This window comes from Chiloscyllium punctatum, chromosome 22, assembly GCF_047496795.1.
Source record: "Chiloscyllium punctatum isolate Juve2018m chromosome 22, sChiPun1.3, whole genome shotgun sequence".
In the NCBI taxonomy this organism is placed as follows: Eukaryota; Metazoa; Chordata; class Chondrichthyes; order Orectolobiformes; family Hemiscylliidae; genus Chiloscyllium; species Chiloscyllium punctatum.
In genome coordinates, this window is record NC_092760.1 from 93,580,835 (window position 1) to 93,599,666 (window position 18,832).

The 18,832-nt window shown below is 41.1% G+C and overlaps 1 protein-coding gene across 12 annotated transcripts in view; it reads right to left on the reverse strand.

The window, feature by feature from the left end:
- LOC140493856 (uncharacterized) overlaps window positions 1–18,832 on the reverse strand; it is a 236,137-nt gene that overhangs the window by 201,355 nt on the left and 15,950 nt on the right. For 11 of the 12 annotated variants that reach the window (XM_072592839.1, XM_072592842.1, XM_072592848.1 and 8 more), the window contains 3 exons: window positions 13,485–13,631; window positions 9,258–9,380; window positions 9,007–9,174 (listed from right to left, as the gene is read on the reverse strand). In XM_072592839.1, the coding sequence (XP_072448940.1) occupies window positions 9,007–9,174; window positions 9,258–9,380; window positions 13,485–13,631 (438 nt within the window). Of the gene's footprint in view, window positions 1–9,006; window positions 9,175–9,257; window positions 9,381–11,681; window positions 11,814–13,484; window positions 13,632–18,832 lie in introns of those variants that run through there. The other variant, XM_072592849.1, reaches the window with a different exon arrangement.

Genomic DNA, 18,832 nt, shown 5'->3' on the forward strand with positions numbered 1-18,832 from the left:
TAAAACAAAGATAAACTTATCTGATTCTGTGCTATGAACTTCGCCCAAACAGGTACCTCCAAGATCAGTTGTGAATTTCACTGTTTGATAATTTTCCCAGACGCACTCCAATGTCCAGCGATACACCAATTCAAACATCAAAGGCAGTAACTGTACAGGTTCTCTCTCTCTCTCTCTCTCTCTCTCTCTCTCCTGCAATGACCTCACCATGTGCTTCCTTTGTCTGTTCTTCTCCCTTTTAAAACTGCTGTTGTTTTGACTTTTTTTTCCAAAGTTCGAAAACAATGCAACAGCATACGAAACAGTAATTGCTACTCCTGCAATTCGAGGAAATCACCTCCAGCACCTCAAAAAAAAAAGGAGCAGCTGTTACAGCCAGAAATTTTTCCCGTCCTCCATCTTGAATTACCCAGAATCCTCGATTGTTTTCTCTGGAGTGGCAGAGGGCGAGGGAAGACTTGATATAATCATGAGATGCATAGATAGGGTTTACAGTCAGAATCTTTTTCCAACAGTTGAAATGTCTAATATTAGGGGGCATGCATTTAAGGCGAGAGTGGGAAGTTCAAAGGAGATATGAGGGACAAGTTTTTTTAAAAGCAGAGTGTGGTAGGAGTCTGGAACACGCTGCCCAGGGTGGTGGAGGAATATACGAAAGGGGTGTTTAAGTGACTTTTAGATAAGCATATGAATATGCAAGGAATGGAGGGATATGGACGAAGGGATTAGTTTAATTTGCGTCATGTCCAGCACAATATCATGAGCCAAAGGACTCTTTCCTGTACTGTACTATGAACAGAAGTACCTTACAAAATGAACCTGGAGGGACAGTTAAGTGTGAACAAGGAAACAGTAGAGGAATTATCCAGATATTTTGCATCTGTGTTTACAGTGGAAAATACTTCAAACATCACATTAATGCTAAAGAATACTGGAAATGAATTAGGCCCCATTTTAAGCACTGAGCAGTAATAGGCAAACTAATGGAGCTGAAGGTAGACAGAACACTGGTCCTAATGGCTTGCATCATGGAACCGAAAAGTAGCAGCAAAAATAAAATAGTGGATGCATCGGATGCAACTTTCTAAAATTTCTTGGATTCTGGAGAAGTACCAGAGGGTTGGAAAACTGCCAGTGTGACACCCCTATTCAAAAAGGTAAAGAGGCAAAAAGCGGGTAACTACAGGCCAAATAGCCTAACATCTATTGATGGAATCAATGAAAGTAATAATTTATGCACATTTGGAAAACCATAATCGAATCAAGCAGAGACAGCATGGCTTCATATGAAAGGAAAATTGCGTTTCAATAATTTATTACAGTTTTTTTAAGGTTCAACTGGACTAGATAAAGGGGAACCACTGAACCTACTTCCAGAAAGTATTTGACAAGGTACCTCACAAAAGGTTATGTCATAAGAGTCTTCTGTGCTGGAGATGGTATATTGGCATGAATAGAGAATTAGCTTAGAGGCAAAAAACAGCAGGTGGGGATAAGGGGTTCTTTTTCAGATTGGTAATCTTAACCAGTGGGGCTCTGCAAGGATCAGTGTTGGGACCACAGCTGTTCACGATATACATGAATGGCTTGGAGAAAGGAAGCAAATGTACTGTAGCCAAAGTTGTAGACGACACAAAAATAGGTGAAAGGCAAGTTGCGAGAGGGATATAAACAGTTTACAGAGATACTAACTGGTTAAGTAAGCAGACAAAAAGTTGACAAATGGAGTATAATATGAATTTGTTCATTGTGCGAGAAAACAAAAGAACACATTATTACTTAAATGGAATTTAAAAACTGCAGAAAGTGAAAGACTTTGGAGTTTTGCTCAAGAAACATAAAACTAGCACATATGTGTGAAAGATAATCAAGAAGCAGGTAATCAGGATGGCTCATGGAATGCTGGTCCTTACTTCAACGGGGTTGGAGCATGTGGGAGTCTTACTGTAACTGTACAAGGTGCTAATGAGGTGAATCTGGAGTACTGTGTGCAATATTGGCTCTGTTAAGGAAAGATATTATTTCATTGGAGGCTGGTCAGAGAAGGTTAACTAGGTATGGGTGGAATGTCTCATGAGGAGCAAGTGAGGACTGCAAATGCTGGAGATCAGAGTCAAGAGTGTGATGCTGGAAAAGCACAGCAGGTCAGGCAGCATCTGATTATGCCTGATGAAGGGCTTATGCCTGAAACGTCAACTCTCCTTACTCCTCGGATGCTGCCTGACCTGCTGTGCTTTTCCAGCACCACACTCTGAAATGCGCAATGGCTAAATGGATCGGGGCCCTATTCACTGGATATTCTGGCATGGTCAAAGAACAAAGAAAATTTAAAGCCCAGGAACAGGCCCTTCGGCCCTCCAAGCCTGAGCCGATCCAAATGTACTATCTAAACCTGTCAGTAAATTCCTAAGCATCTGTATCCCTCTGTTCCCCACCTACTCATGCATTTGTCCAGACGCATCTTAAATGAATCTACCATGCCTGCCACTAACACCTCTGCTGGCAACGCATTCCAAATGCCCACCACCCTCTGTGTGAAGTACTTACCGCATGTCTTAGAATAAAGGGATGCAAATTTAAAACTGAGATTAGGAGGAATTTCTTCTCTCAAGAGGGTTGTGTCTCCTTGGAACTCCTTGCCACAGAGATGGGAGTGGGCATAGAATCTTTGTATAAATTTAAGGCTGAGACAGATAGATTCTTGGTCAGTAGGGAAATCATGGGTAATGCAGAAAACACACAGATGTAGATGCAAAAGAATGTCGGATCAGCCATGATCCTATTGAATGCTGGAGCAGGCTTGAGAGGTCAAACAGTGTACTCTTGTTGCTATGTCTTTTGATCAGAATAATAAGTGCCTGCTAGATCACAGAATCAGCAGAGTTGTTGTGGTACAAGAGCAGACTATTCAGCCCATCATGTCTGCAGCAGCTTTCCATCAAGCATTTTAATTTAGTGCCATTCACCTACCTTTTTCCATATGGGTTGCACAGTATTTTTATTCAAATAATAATCCAGAGACCCAGTACATGCCCTAAGTGACTATATATCTACACTTCCAGGCAGTGCCTTCCAGGTCGGAGAAAGACACCTGAAAATCACAGAAATCCTAAAGTGCAGGGAGAGGCCATTTGGCCCATCAGGTCTGTACCAACCCTCCAATCAGCATTCCACCCAGACCCACCTCCTTCTCTACCCTATCCCCATAACCCTACATTTACCGCACCTAACCTACCTAGTCTGCACAACACTTGACACTATGGGCAATTCACCTCACCTGCATATCTTTGGACTGCTGGAGGGAACTGTAGCACCCAGCAGAAACCCATGCAGACACAGAGAAAATATCCAAACTCCACACTTTTTTCCACATCACAGTGGCTGTGTGTGTAAATTACTTTAAATCTGTGTCTTCTCATTCTTGATTCTTTTACAAGCATTAGAAGTTTCTTCCTATCTACTCGATGCAAATCTCTCATTCTTTCAAAAACTTATTGAGCCTTTCTCCCCTCAAGAAGAACAGTTCCAATCCTTCTCACTGAAGTTTCACACACGGAATCACATCCACAGAGGTCTTCTCTATGCTCTCCAATGCGTTAATACCCTTCCTACTACATGGTGCCCAGAACTATGCATAATACTCCAGCTAAGGTCCAACAAATGCCATATACAACTTCAGCTTAGCCTCCTTGCTCTTGTACTCTCCGGGCCCATGAATAAGCATACAGTATCCTTGGTTTTATTAACTGCTCTCTTCACAGTCTTGCCAACTTCAGTGATCTATGCAAAAAACACCCAGGTCCCTCTGCTCCAGCTACCCATTAAGTACAGGAAGCCCTATTTTAATGTATCTGCTCATTGTCTGCCTACCCCATAGTTCTCTCATTGAACTCAATTTGCTACCTCTCTGCCTATCCCACCGACTCGGCTATGGCCTTTTTTGGAGAGCTATACTGTCCTCATCCTAGCGTACAAAGCTTTCAAGTTTCAAAATGTCCAGATATGAAACTGTCCTTGCACACCAAGATCTAGCTCATTTATCTAAAAGCAAGGGTCCCTGCAGAGCTGCACTACAAACCTTTCTCCATTCCAAATATATCGATTGACCATCATACTATGTTTCAGATTTCTCAGCCAATTTTGTGTTCACATTACTAAGCTACCTTTTATTCCAAGAGGTATAACTTCTCGCACAAGTGCAGTCATAAGCAAATGCATTTTTAAAATCTATGTACATTACATCATGACCTTTACTGGTTCTTTGTTACCTCTGGAAAACTTCAGCAGCTTAATCAAACATAATTTCCGTAAATGATATGGAAGAAAACGTAGCTGGTCTAATTAGTAAGTCTGCAGACTATACAAAGATTGGAGGAGTTGCAGATAGTGAGAAGACTTATCTCAGGATGCAGCAGGATATAAATCAGTTGGAGGCATGGGCAGAAAAATGGCAGATAGAGTTTCATCCAGACAATATGAGGTGACGCATTTTGGAAGTTCAAGTACAAGTGGACATTATACAGAGAATGGCAGAACCCTTCAGAGAAGTACTGATATACAGAGAGATCTGGGTGTGCAGATCCACAGATTACTGAAGTGGCAGCGCAGGTAGATAACAAAAAAGGCTTATGGCATGCTTGCCTTCATTGGAAGGGGCACTGAATATAAGGATAGACAAGTTACGCCGCAGCTTTAGAGAACTTTAGTTAGGCCACACTTAGAATATAGTGTACAGTTCTGGCCACCATACTACCAGAAGGATGTGGATGCTTTGCAGAGGCTTCAGAAAAGATTTATCAGGATGTTGCCTGATATGGGGGATTTCAGCTACAAAGAAAGGTTGGATAGACTGGGTCTGTTTTCACTGGAATGCAGGAGGTTGAGGGGCGTCCTAATAAAAGTTCATAAGATTCCAAATGGCATGGACAGAGTGGAAAGTACAAAGTTAGCAGGGATGACAGTGCAGGAACAATGGCAGATATATTTCTGTGTATAATGCAGAAGTTGCAGGATCAGTTCATTCCAAAAAGGAAGAAAGATCCTAGGAGGAGGAATGGGTGGCCATGGCTGACGAGGGAAGTTAAGAAACATATAAAGTTAAAAGAGAAAATGTATAACATAGCAAAGATAAGTGGGAAAACGGAGGACTGGGAAGCTTTTAAAGAACAACAGAGGATTACTAAGAAGGAAATACGCAGAGAAAAAATGAGGTACGAAGGTAAACTGGCCAATAATATAAAGGAGGATGCTGATGATACTAAGCTGGGTGGCAGGGTGAAATGTGATGAGGATGTTAGGAGATTACAGGGTGACCTGGACAAGTCAGGTGAGTGGTCAGATGCATGGCAGATGCAGTTTAATGTGGATAAATGTATGGTTATCCACTTTGGTGGCAAGAACAGGAAGGCAGATTACTACCTAAATGGAATCAATTTAGGTAAAGGGGCAGTACAGAGAGATCTGGGTGTTCTTGTACACCACTGGATTAGTGGTGCTGGAAGAGCACAGCAGTTCAGGCAGCATCCAACGAGCAGCAAAATCAGGGCTTTTGCCCGAAACGTTGATTTTGCTGCTCGTTGGATGCTGCCTGAACTGCTGTGCTCTTCCAGCACCACTAATCCAGTATTTGATTTTCAGCATCTGTAGTCATTGTTTTTACCCCGTTCTTGTACACCAGTCAATGAAGGTAAGCATGCAGGTACAGCAGGTAGTGAAGAAGGCCAATAGCATGCTGGCCTTCATAACAAGAGGGATTGAGTATAGAAGCAAAGAGGTTCTTCTGCAGCTGTTCAGGGCCCTGGCGAGACCACACCTGGAGTACTGTGCACAGTTCTGGTCTCCAAATTTGAGGAAAGACATTCTGGCTATTGACGGAGTGCAGCGTAGATTCACGAAGTCAATTCCTGGAATGGTGGGATTACCTTACACTGAAAGACTGGAGCAACTGGGCTTGTATACCCTTGAGTTTAGAAGACTGAGAGGGGATCTGATTGAGACATACAAGTATATTAAAGGATTGGACACTCTGGAGGCAGGAAACATGTTTCCGCTGATGGGTGAGTGCCGAACCAGAGGACACAGCTTAAGAATACGGGGTAGACCATTTAGGACAGAGATGAGGAGAAACTTCTTCACCTAGAGAGTGGTGGCTGTGTGGAATGCTCTGCCCCAGAGGGCAGTGGAGGCCCAGTCTCTGGATTCTTTTAAGAAAGAGTTGGATAGAGCTCTCAAGGATTATGGAATCAAGGGTTATGGAGATAAGGCAGGAACAGGATACTGATTAAGGATGATCACCCATGATCATATTGAATGGTGGTGCAGGCTCGAAGGGCAGAATGGCCTACTCCTGCACCTATTGTCTATTGTTCTCCGCCCAGGGTGGAGGGGTCAATTACTAGGGAACACAGGCTGGTCTAATTAGTAAGTTTGCAGACTATACAAAGATTGGAGGAGTTGCAGAGAGTAAGAAGTCTTGTCACAAGATACAGCAGGATATACATCAGTTGGAGACATGGGCAGAAAAATGGCAGATGGGAGTTTCATCCAGACAAACGTGAGGGGATGCATTTTGATGCAAGGGAGTGGGGGTGGGGGGGTTATGGAAGAGATGTGCAAGGCATGTTTTTCATACAAAGGGTGTTGAGTGCGTGGATTGCGTGGCCTGTGGAGGTGGTAGAAGCAGACACGATCAGCATTCAAGATGCACCCTAGATGAATACACGAATAGGAAGGGAATAGAGAGATGTGAATCCTGTGAGTGAAGACAGTTTTAATGTGGAAGAGCAAAATCTGGCGGCACAGGCTTGGAGGGCTATACTGTGCTATACTCTTCCTGTGCTATACTGTATTTTTTGCTTTGTTCAAACATGATTTCCTCTTTAGAAATTCATGTTGACTCTTCCTAAACAATCCACCTTTTCCATATGACTGTTCATTCTATAACGAATAACCTCACACTCCTTAATGAGTCATGAACCTCAGTTATCACACAGCCTTTATCATTTTGTAATCAATAACTGTGTGTAACACTCAGCAAATTTAGCATATAAGGTTAATTGAAAAGTGGACATGGTGACTCACCAGTCTCTAAGGTGGGACCAGATAAAATTTCAGGATGTTGCTGTGTTAATAACAAAAGAATTACGAGCACTCACTATTATTACCACAAAGGAACTGACAGCAACATTGGGAATCTATAAACCTGCAGAATAATGGAAAATTCTGAAATTACTGATAGTGATTCTTTTTCTCCAGAGCATTTGCTGTTTAGGTTCCCATAACAGTCAATGGAAAATAATAAACTGGTGGGAATGTCTGCATATACATTATTAATCGCATATGGGGCGGGGGGGGGGGGGGGGCAATGACCTAGTAGTATAATCACTGGACTGTTACTTCAGAGACCCAGGTAATGCTTTGGTTCGAAGCCCCCCATGGCAAATGGTGGCATCAGAATTCAATTCTTTTCAATACAGAATTAAGAGTCTAAATGATTACTGATTGTTGGAAAAAGCCATCTGGTTCACTTTAAGGAATGCCCTTTAAGGAATGATATCAGCTGTCCTTACTTGGGGTCTGACCCTACATGTGACTCCAGCTCTTAACTGCCGTCTGGGCAATTAGGAATGGGCAATAAATGCTGGCCTAGCTGGCAATGCCCTTATCCTATGAATGTACCTTTTAAAAACAAAATTGTGACACATGGAAAAAGTTAGATATTATTGTATTAATTTCAAAATTAAGTAACACACCAGCCCAGAAAAGCTAATTTTAGATATTATTAATCAACCTTATTGTTACACGTCTGGAACATGTTGGACTTGAACCTCTGCTTCCTGGATCAGAGGTAGGGACACTACCCAACACCACAATAACCTGTCCAAATGTCAGCAAGTGATATTTCTAAAATGAGCTAATTTTATTCAAATTTTACCTTATCTTAATAATTAACTGCAAAACTGCCAAGCTAAATGAAAGGAATCCAGTGTCTTAATCACCATGGCTTGCTATGAGAATTTTTCAATAGGATTGATTGCTTACAGACATCGACATTGTTGCATATCTGGAGATCCAGTTGACTTGGTATCAGATTTAAATTGCAATCACTAGATCATGGTTAGCAACCTTCTTTGATGTCCAAAGTTAAAAATCACATAACACCAGGTTATAGTCCAGCAGGTTTAATTGCAAGCACACTAGCTTTCAGAGAGACGCTCCTAGCTTTCGGAGCGACGCGTGATGAAGGAGTGTCGCTCCAAAAGCTAGTGTGTTTCCAATTAAACCTGTTGGACTATAACCTGGTGTTGTGTGATTTTTAAACTTTGTACACCCCAGTCCAACACCGGCATCTTCAAATCATGACTTCTTTGATGTCAGTAGTGAGCACCTTTGCTTTCCTGCTGACCATAAAATCCAGCTAAAATGTATTTCATAAGAAGAAACTGGCCACAGCCAGCAGTCAGTAATAAAAGCAAAGTCCTTCCTTTCGAATGCAACCACGCATTAAGAACTTCTAAGTCTTTAATCTTCTATATCTTCAACAAAGAATGCAATGCATTTAGCTTCAAACAGTTCAATAATTCTTCTCTCCTTAACTCAATCCTCAACATCTACAGAAATTTAACATCCTTCTTGAGATCTCTTTACCTGTACTAACACTCAAGTTCTGAGAACACCTAAAGACATTTTACTCTTAAGTGAAACTTACGTCGACTGAAAATGTCACAAAACAAACACAAGGATAGAGAACAGTTCACGAAAAAAGTTAACATAATGCACAAATCAATATTAACTGCCCTCAAGTGAAGAAAAATTGAACTTTTCTCTTGGATCCATGTATTAAAAGAAAAGCAAATTCCTAAATATGACAAACTATTTAACCATCTTAAAACTACAATAGCTGCTTGATACCGGAACAATGAATGATGAAACAAAGTTTTCTCTACTGAAAACGAACGAAAAAGTGTATATATGCAAATGCTGCAATAAGTTCTCCTTATCACTCACCTCAATTTCTTCACTAGGCAGTGTTACTTGTTGAGGTGCATGATTCGAAACAGCAGCTAACTGAAGCTCAATGATATAGGCCTCTTTTTCAGCCAGTTTTTTGTCCTTCTCAGCAAGCATCATGTCCATATTGGTACCACGTTGCAACTGTGCTTCTAGTTCTGTAAGCTATAAATTACTTAAAATTAGGATGTCATAATTTGCAATTCATAGATTCCTACGCAAGTAAACAGATGCTTTTAAAATCTTACCGTCTTCTTCAATTCTGTATCTTTTTTCACAATTTGTGTTTCCAACTCTTCAACCTTTTTCCTCAACATTAATATTTTACCCCTATTGGCAGCTGCATGTTCTTGATCACCATCACTTGATTGCTATAATTAAACCACACATGAAAATGTATCCATTTAATCTCATTAACATTTTCACATTTTATTTCTAATTTACTGTAGGTTTTTTATTACTGCTTAAATACTCAGTGATCGTTTAGTTCCTTTCATAAATCAGAAATGACAACGTAGAATGATCTAACACAAGAGGCCATCATTCAGCCTACTGCCTGTATTAATTCTTTGAAAACACTATCAAGTTATTCTCAATCACTTTCTTTTAATATCAAATTTTACAAATTTTTATTTTACGTATGTATCAAATTCTATCCTGGAATTTACGACTGAATATACTTTCATTATATTTCCAAGCAATGCATTCCAAATCATAAGGTGCCACGTAGATTTCTCAGATCTCCTCCAGCTCATTTCACAATCACCATCAATTTATGCCCTTTGCTTACTGAACTTTGTGCTGCTCGGAACAGTTTCTATAACGCATATTATTGTTTATACGCTCAGATTAAAATTCAGGAGATGCGCGTGACAACAGTGCAAGGCTGCCTTTCAAAGATCAAGCAAGTTTACAGCAAAGGAAACAACTCACAGGAGGACTAAAGAAAACGCTAGAAATAAGAGTCTAGATTAGATTAGGTTCCTGATGAAGGGCTTTTGCCCGAAACATCGATTTTCCTGCTCCTCAGATGCTACCTGACCTGCTGTACTTTTCCAGCACCAATCTAATCTAGACTCTAATTTCCAGCATCTGCAGTCCTCACTTTTGCCTTGAAGAAAGCAGCGAGCCAAACATTGTCTATATGGACTTCAGTAAGGATTTTGACAAGGTTCCACATGGTAGGCTGGTTAGCAAGGTTAGATCATATGGAAACAGGGAGAACTAGCCATTTGGACAATTACAACATTGGCTTGTAGGCTGGAGACAGAGGTTGGTGGTGGAGTGTTGCTTTTCAGACAAGTGCCTCAAGGATTGGTGCTGGGTCATTTAAATAATTCATTTGGATATGAATACAGGGGCATGTTTACTAAGTTTGCAGATGACACCAAAATTGGAGGTGTCATGGACAACCAAGAAGTTTACCTCAGAATACAACAGGGTCTTGATCAAATGGGCCAATGGGCTGAGGAGTGGCAGATGGAGTTTAATCTAGATAAATGTGAGGTGCTACATTTTGATAAGCTAAACCAGGGCAGGACTTAACACACTTCATGATCATGGGGAGTGTTTCCCAAAGAGACCTTAGAGTGCAGGTTCATAACTCCTTGAAAGTGGAGTCGCAGGTAGACTGGATAGTGAAGGTGGCGTTTGGTACAAAAGAACAAACGGAAGTGCACCACAGGAACAGGCCCTTCAGCCCTCCAAGCCTGTGCCGATCATCAATCCCTAACCATACTAAATAACAAATCTCCTGTCCTTATTCAGTCCGTATCCCTCTATTCTGTCCCTATTCATGTACCTATCTAGATGCCTCTTAAATGTCGTCAATGTGTCTGCTTCCACCACCTGTTCTGGCAGTGCGTTCCACGCTCCTACCACTATCTACGTGAAAAACTTCCCTCGCACATCTCCATTAAACTTTCCCCCTCTCACCCTGAACCTGTGCCTCCTTGTAATTGAAACTTCAACTCCAGAAAAAAGCCTCTGACTTTCCACTGTTTCTATGCCTCTCATAATTCGAGACACCTGTATCAGGTCTCCTCTCAGCTGCCGTCTTTCCAGTGAAAACAATGCTAGCCATTTAACTTTTTCCCAGAGCCAATGTCCCCAGAACAAGGCAACATCCTCGTGAACCTTCTCTGCACTCTCTCCAAAGCTTCCATGTCCTTCAGGCAGTGTGGTGACCAAAATGTCACACAAGACTCCAAATGCAGACTAACAAAGGTTTTATATAGCTGCAATATGGTTTGCCAACTCTTGTACTCCATGCCCAAGCCGATGGATTATAAGCTTAGTCAGAAAGAAAAAGGAAACATATGATAGGTCTAGGCAACTACAAACTGATAAAGCCCCGAAGAATATAGAGAAATCAGGAAGGAACTTGAACGCAGATTAGGAATGCTAAAAGGAGCCATGAATCGAATTTAGCAAACAACACCAACGCGGATCCCAAGGCTTTTTACGCATTTACTAGAAGAGGGTAACAAGAAAAAGAATAGGTCCACTCAAGGACAAAGGAAGGAAATTATAAGTGGAGTCACAAGAAGTAGGAGAGCCCCTGAATGAGTACTTTGTATCGATATCACCAAGGAGAAGGACATGACCGATGTTGAGGTCTGGGATGAATAATCTAGAGAATGTCAATATATTGAAGGATACAGTACACTTGCCTTTACTGGTCGCTGTATTGAGTATAGGAGTTGTGAGGTCATGCTGCAGCTATATAGGGCATTGGGTAGATCACTTTTGGAACATTGCGTTCATTTCTGGTTGCCCTGCTATTGGAAGGATGTTGGTGAAACCTGAAAAGATTCAGAAAAGATTTACAAGAATGTTCCCAGGATTTAAAATGATAGGGAGAGACTTAATAGGCTCGGTTTATTTTCCCTGGAGCAGCAGAGGCTGAGGGTTGACCTTACAGAACTTTATAAAATCATGAGGGGCATAAATAGAATCAATAGTCAAGATCTTTTCCTCAGGGGAGTCCAAAACTAGACAGCCTAGGTTTAAGATGAGACGGGAAAGATTTAAAAGGGACCGAAGGGGCAAATTTTTCACACAGAGGGTGGTCTATGTATGGAAAGAGCTGTCACAGGACGTGATGGAAGCCGGTACAATTACAATATTTAAAAGGCATCTGGATGGGTCTATGAATAGGAAGGGTTTTAATGGATATGGACCAAATGCTGACAAATGGGATGAGATTTATTTAGGTATCTGGTCGGCATCGACAAGTTGGACCGAAGGGTCAGTTTCCACGCTGTACGTTTCTATGACTCTACATGCCTGAGTCATCTCTTTGGAAAAGTTATACTTCCTTGGTCATTCCCCACAGCCATGCAGATAGAACATAGAACAGTGCAGCATAGTACAGGCCCTTCGGCCCTCGATATTGTGCCGATCTCTTATCCTACTCTAAGTTCAAACTAATTTTTGGGTGGCACGATGGCACAGAGACCAGGGTTCAATTCCCGCCTCAGGCGACTCTCTGTGTGGAATTTGCACATTCTCCCTGTGTCTGCATGGGTTTCCTCCGGGTGCTCCGGTTTCCTCCCACAATCCAAAAATGTGCAGGTTAGGTGAATTGGCCATGCTAAATTGCCCGTAGTGTTAGGTGAAGGGGTAAATGTTGGGGAACGGGTCTAGGTGGGTTGCGCTTCGGCAGGTCAGTGTGGACTTATTGGGCCGAAGGGCCTGTTTCCACACTGTAACTAATCTAATCTAAGATAATTTACGTACCCTTTTTACTATAATCTATGTGCATATCCAAGAGTTGCTTAAATGTCCCTACTGTGAGCAGTGCATTCCACACACCCGCCACTCTCTGTGTAAAAAGCCTACTTCTGACACCTCCCTTAAACCTTTCCCCAATCATCTTAAAATTATGCCCGTTCATGATAGCCATATCCGCCCTGGGAAAAAGTCTCTGGCTATCCACTTTTATCTATGCCTCTCAACATCTTGTTCACATCTATCAAGTCACTTCTCATCCTTCTTCACTCCATAAGAAAAGTCTGAGCCTTCTCAATCTTTCTTCATAAAACATGCCCTCCAGTCCTAGTAAATCTCCTCTGCACCCTCTCGAAAGCTTCCACATCCTTCCTCCAATGAAGCAGCCAGAACTGAACACAATATTCCAAGTGCGGTCTCGCCAGATCTTTCCATTTTAGGTATATAATTTCCTTCCGAAGATCATGATATCCTTTCAGGCATGCAAAATCTAACAGAAGTAAATCCTTCTCATTTCCCCTTTGGTTCCTTTACTTTGAACATGTGCCGTTTATTTCTGCCATAATGGAATTATCAACATATCACTTAAACAAGACTTTGTGAAAGTACGATATATGCTCCCATTTTAATATAATGATTGTCCACATAGAATCTGTTTTTTGTTGCCTGCAAAGTCTGTCCTCGGCAGGTTGCCACCTTATTCCCAGTCACTAAGTATAGAAAATAGCAGTAACATGCCATACCTTGTGTTTTCCAGTTGTCTGCTCTTTAACACTAGAAGCACCTAGTTGCTTCTTCACATCTTCCAGCTGGGCAGAAAGTGATGTGACCTTTGCCTTTGTCTGCAGCTTCATTTTGGAAATTTTTGCTTCAAAGGCTTCTTTGTCTTCCTGTAGTAAACCAAATTAATTGTTACATTGCAAAAGTGTGAAATTTGTATAATACTCCACTTCAAAGTTGATTGCTCCAGGACAGTGATTTTAATCAAAGGTTTTATTAGGATTGTGATATACATGTTTAGTGGGTCAGGCTGTTAATGTTTATGGAACAAAGGCAGGTGGCACAAGGAGTTAAGACTCAGATCAGCCATGATCTAACTGGATAGCAGAGGCTCTTGAGGAATTAACTGATCTTCTGGTGTAGTTGCATGTAAACTCCTAGCTCTCTTGCTGCCAATCTTGAAATAGTGACCCCTAGTTACTGACATACCAACTAGTGGAAACAGAATGTCCTTCTTTACCAAGTCAAAATTGTTCATAATTTTGAACACCTCAGTTATGTCACCTCAATCTTCTTTGTTCCAAGCAGAAAGATAGATAATAAGGAAAAGCCAGGGAACTATAGACCAGTGAGCCTGACATCGGTGGTGGGCAGGTTGTCGGAGGGAATCCTAAGGGATAGTATTGACATGTATTTGGAAAGGCAAGGACTGATTAGGAATAGTCAGCATAGCTTCATGCATGGGAAATCATGCCTCACAACCTTGATTGAGTTTTTTGAAGAAGTAACAAAGAGGATTGTTAAGGGCAGAGCGGTGAAGATGGTCTATATGGACTTCAGTAAGGCATTCAACTGGGTTCCTCATGGGAGACTGATTAGCAAGGTTAGAACTCACGGAATACAGGAAGAACTAGCCATCAAAGTAGAAGACAGAGGGTGACGGTTGAGGGTTGCTTTTCATACTGAGGCCTGTGACCAGTGGTGTGTCACAAGGATCGGTGCTGCGTCCACTACTTTTCGTCATTTATATAAATGATTTGGATGCGAACAAAAGAGGTATAATTAGTGTTATGAAGCTGTGTGTATACTGTACCTATGAGAGAGTTAAAAGCAAGCCGTGACAGCATCAGTGTTCTGAATGAGATATAATGTAACATTTGGTCAAACAACTCAATTAGTTGGTAGCCTGGAGACAAAAACAAATTTGATTTTGACCAGTTTAAATTATACCCCAAATACCAACATTAAAACAAGTTTGAACTGAGTACATTGACAATCTTAAAAGCAAATGACACAATTCGATGCTTTAGGGGTATAAGACTGGGGAAAATTGAACAGTTGGGAGGAGAACTGCCAAGCCACCAGCATGTAAAAAGACTGCCCAAAAAATAGCTCTCTTAAAGGTACTTTTATCGATCACTAACCAGTGAAGCAGAATCCCCAAGAAGAAAAGACAGGAATAAAGAGAAGAACTAAAGCTGCCTGGTTTTGAGATAAGAAGTTTTGTTTTGTAAATCTTAAATCGGGATTTGTAGAGGGGAAAGTAAAAGATAGGTTAGAGGAAGAAGTTGTAAATAGTTGTTAGATAATTATTCTCTGTTATTACTTCAGAAAAAAAAAGTTAATTTTTACTTTAAATATTTCTTGACCTTTTAAATTTTCAGATTACTGCACGGGATAAATCTTTTCTGTGTTGCTAATTTTAAATTAGCAGAGGGGCTTACACCATGTTGTAACATTAGTAAGTTTGCAGATAACACCAAAATTGGAGGTGTAGTGGACAGTAAAGAAGCTTCTCTCAGAGTACAACAGGATCTTGATCGGATGGGCCAATGGACTGAGGATGACAAATAGAGTTTAATTTAGATAAATGAGAGGTACTGCATTTTGGAAAAGCGATTCAGAGCAGGACTTATATACTTAATGGTAAGGTCCTGGGGAGTGTTGCTGAATAAAGAGACTTTGGAGTGCAGGTTCATAGTTCCTTGAAAGGGGAGTCGTAAGTAGATAGGTTAGTGAAGAAGGCGTTTGGGATGCTTCCCTTTATTGGTCAGAACATTAAGGATAGAAGTTGGGAGGTCGCCCATAGTGTTAGGTGCATTAGTCAAAGGAAAATGGGTCTGGGTGGGTTACTCTTCGGAGGGTCAGTGTGAACTTGTTGGGTCGAAGGGCCTGTTTCCACGCTGTAGGGAATCTAATCTAATCTAATCTAATCTAATGTTGCGGTGTACAGGGCATTGGTTAAGCCATCTTTGGAATATTGCGTACAATTCTGGTCCCCTTCCTATCAGAAAGATGATGTGAAATTGGAAAGGGTTCAGAAAAGATTTACAAGGACGTTGCCAGGGTTGGAAGATTTGAGCTAAAGGGAGAGACTAAATAGGCTGAAGTTGTTCTCCGTAGAGCGTCGGAGGCTGAAGGGTGACGTTATGGAACTTTATAAAATCATAAGGGGCATGGATAGGATAAATAGACAAGGTCTTTTCCCTGGGGTGAAGGAGTTTAGAACTAGAGGGCATAGGTTTTGAGTGAGAGAGGCACGATATAAAAGGGACCTAAGGGGCAAGTTTTTCCACGCAGAGGTTGGTGCGTGTATGGAATGAGCTGCCGGGGAATGGTAGAGACTGGCACAATTCCAACATTAAAAGACATCTGCATGAACAGGAAAGATTTAGAAGGATATGGGCCAAGTGCTGGCAAATGGGACTAGATTAGGTTAGGATATCTGGTCAGCATGGATGAGTTGGACCAAAGAATCTGTTTCCGTGCTGGACATCTCTATGACTATGAGAATAAACCCAGTCTCTCTAATCTTTTCTTATATCTAACATCCTTCAGTCCTGATATCATTCTGGCAAGTCTCCTCTGAACTATCTTCAGGGGTTTAACATCCTTCTTTAAATAAGGTATCCATAACAGAACACAATACTTTAAACGTGGTCTGACCAATTATTTGTAAAGGTGTAGTATCACCTACTTCATCCTATACTCCATGCCTTCTATTTAAAAACCCAAGGATTCTAGAAATCTTCTGAACAATTATTTCACAACACCATGTTATGGTCCAACAGGTTTATTTGAAATCACAAGTTTTTGGAGCGCTGCTTCTTCGTCACGTGAAGTGGAGGAAAGTGCACAAGGGCAGAATTTATATACAGAGAAATAATGGCAAGATAATTCTACGTCATTAAGTGTGTTAAAAGACAAGTATAAATTAATTAAGGCACAGAAATAATTACAAATAATAAAAAATAAGATAGTGGATTGTAATAAGACTGTAATTATCTCTCTGCATTTATTAATCAGGTCATAGGTCATCTCTTCACTTACTATTCAGCTGTTGACACTTTACTCACACCATCTGAACAGTTTGATCACCTGTAAAGACTTGTTATTCAACTGTTGACATCCCACTCACAATTTGCACTTACTTTTTGACATTCTTAACGACCTGGAATTATCTAGCCATTATCTTTCTGCATAATCTGTACTTGTCTGCTTCCCTTCACTTCACTTGATGAAGCAGCAGCACTCCAAAAGCTTGTGATTTCAGGTAAACCAGTTGCATTAATAACATGGCATTGTGTGACTTCTTTGTCCAGCCCAGTCCAACACCTGCACCTCCACATAATTAGTGAGCTTTCAGAAGATTTGTAGCCACCCTTCCCTACATCAAAGACATCTTGGAAATGATTGCCAGACTACTCAAATCTCTTCGCATCATGGTAGCCCAGAAACCCACCAACACACTAAAACAGCAGCTAATGAACTTGAAACTCCCTCTACAGACAACAAGCAAAACAAATGTCATTTACAAATACCTTGCAAGTACTGTAACAAACACAACATTAGACAAACAGGCAGAAAATTAGCCACCAGGATACATGAGCATCAACTAGATACAAAAAGACATGCCCCATTATCACTCGTGCCCTTACATACAGGGGAGGAAGGTCATCACTTTTACTGGGACCATACATTCATCCTCAGACAAGGCAAACAGAGACATGGACAAGAATTCCTAAAAGCTTGGCATTCCAACCGGAACTCTGTCAACAAACTCATCGATTTGGACACCATCTACCATCCTCTGGGAAAAAGAACAGGAAATAGCATCACTGATACAGAAAATAACATCACCAAAGCAAGGAAACCTAAACACATAAATAGAACACGGGACATAAATAGAATGCGGGACATATCGGAGGCTTTAACGGAGGCTCACTGATGATATTACCTAGTATGACGATGAAGCATCTGAAAACAAACCTTCCAGCTCAGCGAGCAAACTTACGCCCAGAACACTCCACACAATATTAAGCTGACAGGTCTGTAGTTTCCTGGGTTATCCTTTGTCCCTTTCTTATACAACAGTGCAACATTTGCAATCCTCCCGTTCCCAAGGACAGATCCTATATTCAGAAGGGCCTGGAAAATTTCAATAGCTCCGAGATTTGCTCCTTAACTCTCTCAGCAATCTAGGGTGCATCTTATCTGGAATGGTGCCGGCCTTTTTAGCACCTCTTCCTTTTCTATCACTGTACTGTTCAGTTGCTCATCACCCACATTTTCAACTAGGCCCTTGTCCCTTTTAATGTGGTCAAGAAACAAAATATTCATTTAGTACCTTTTTGAACAGCTTACCCTGCTTGTTCCTTGTGGATCCACTTTGTCCTTCATTAATCTTTTACTAGTAAAATATTCTTCAAACATATTAACATTTGTTTCACCACAGTCTGATATCCCTCCCTCATGCGTCCTTTTAGACTTTCTTATTCCAGCCTGAGTGTCTCTCCTGCACTCGAGATACCCTTCCTGATTTCTATCGCTACTATTGTTCCAGTGTGCATCATATGTCTCCTTTACTTCCTTATTTTCTCTTATGGTCCTTAGTCAGCCAGGGTACTCTAGTTTTGGAAATCTCGATTTATTTCTCTTGCGTATGTACCCAGCTTGCACCCTATTCACCTCCCATGAAAAAATTCACTATTTTATCTAAGAGAACTCTTTCCGATCAATTTGCTCCAGCTCAACTTTTAGACCACTAAAGTTTGCCAGAGATCTTAATCATTGACCGATTTTTATCCTTATCCAACTTAATATTGAACCTTATTATGTTGTGATGGCTAATTCCCAAATGCTCTGACCTTAGCAAGCTTTGAGGAGATTTGTAGCTCAGGTTGAGGTTTTGAATGTAGGTTTGCTTGCTGAGCTGAAAGGTTCATTTCCAGATGTTTCGTTACCTTAGGTAGGTAACATCTTCAATGGACCTCATGCAAAGCAATGCTGAAAATTCCTGCTTTCTATTTATATGCTTGGGTTTCTTTGGGTTGGTGATGTCATTTCCTGTGATGAAGTCACTTCCTGTTCC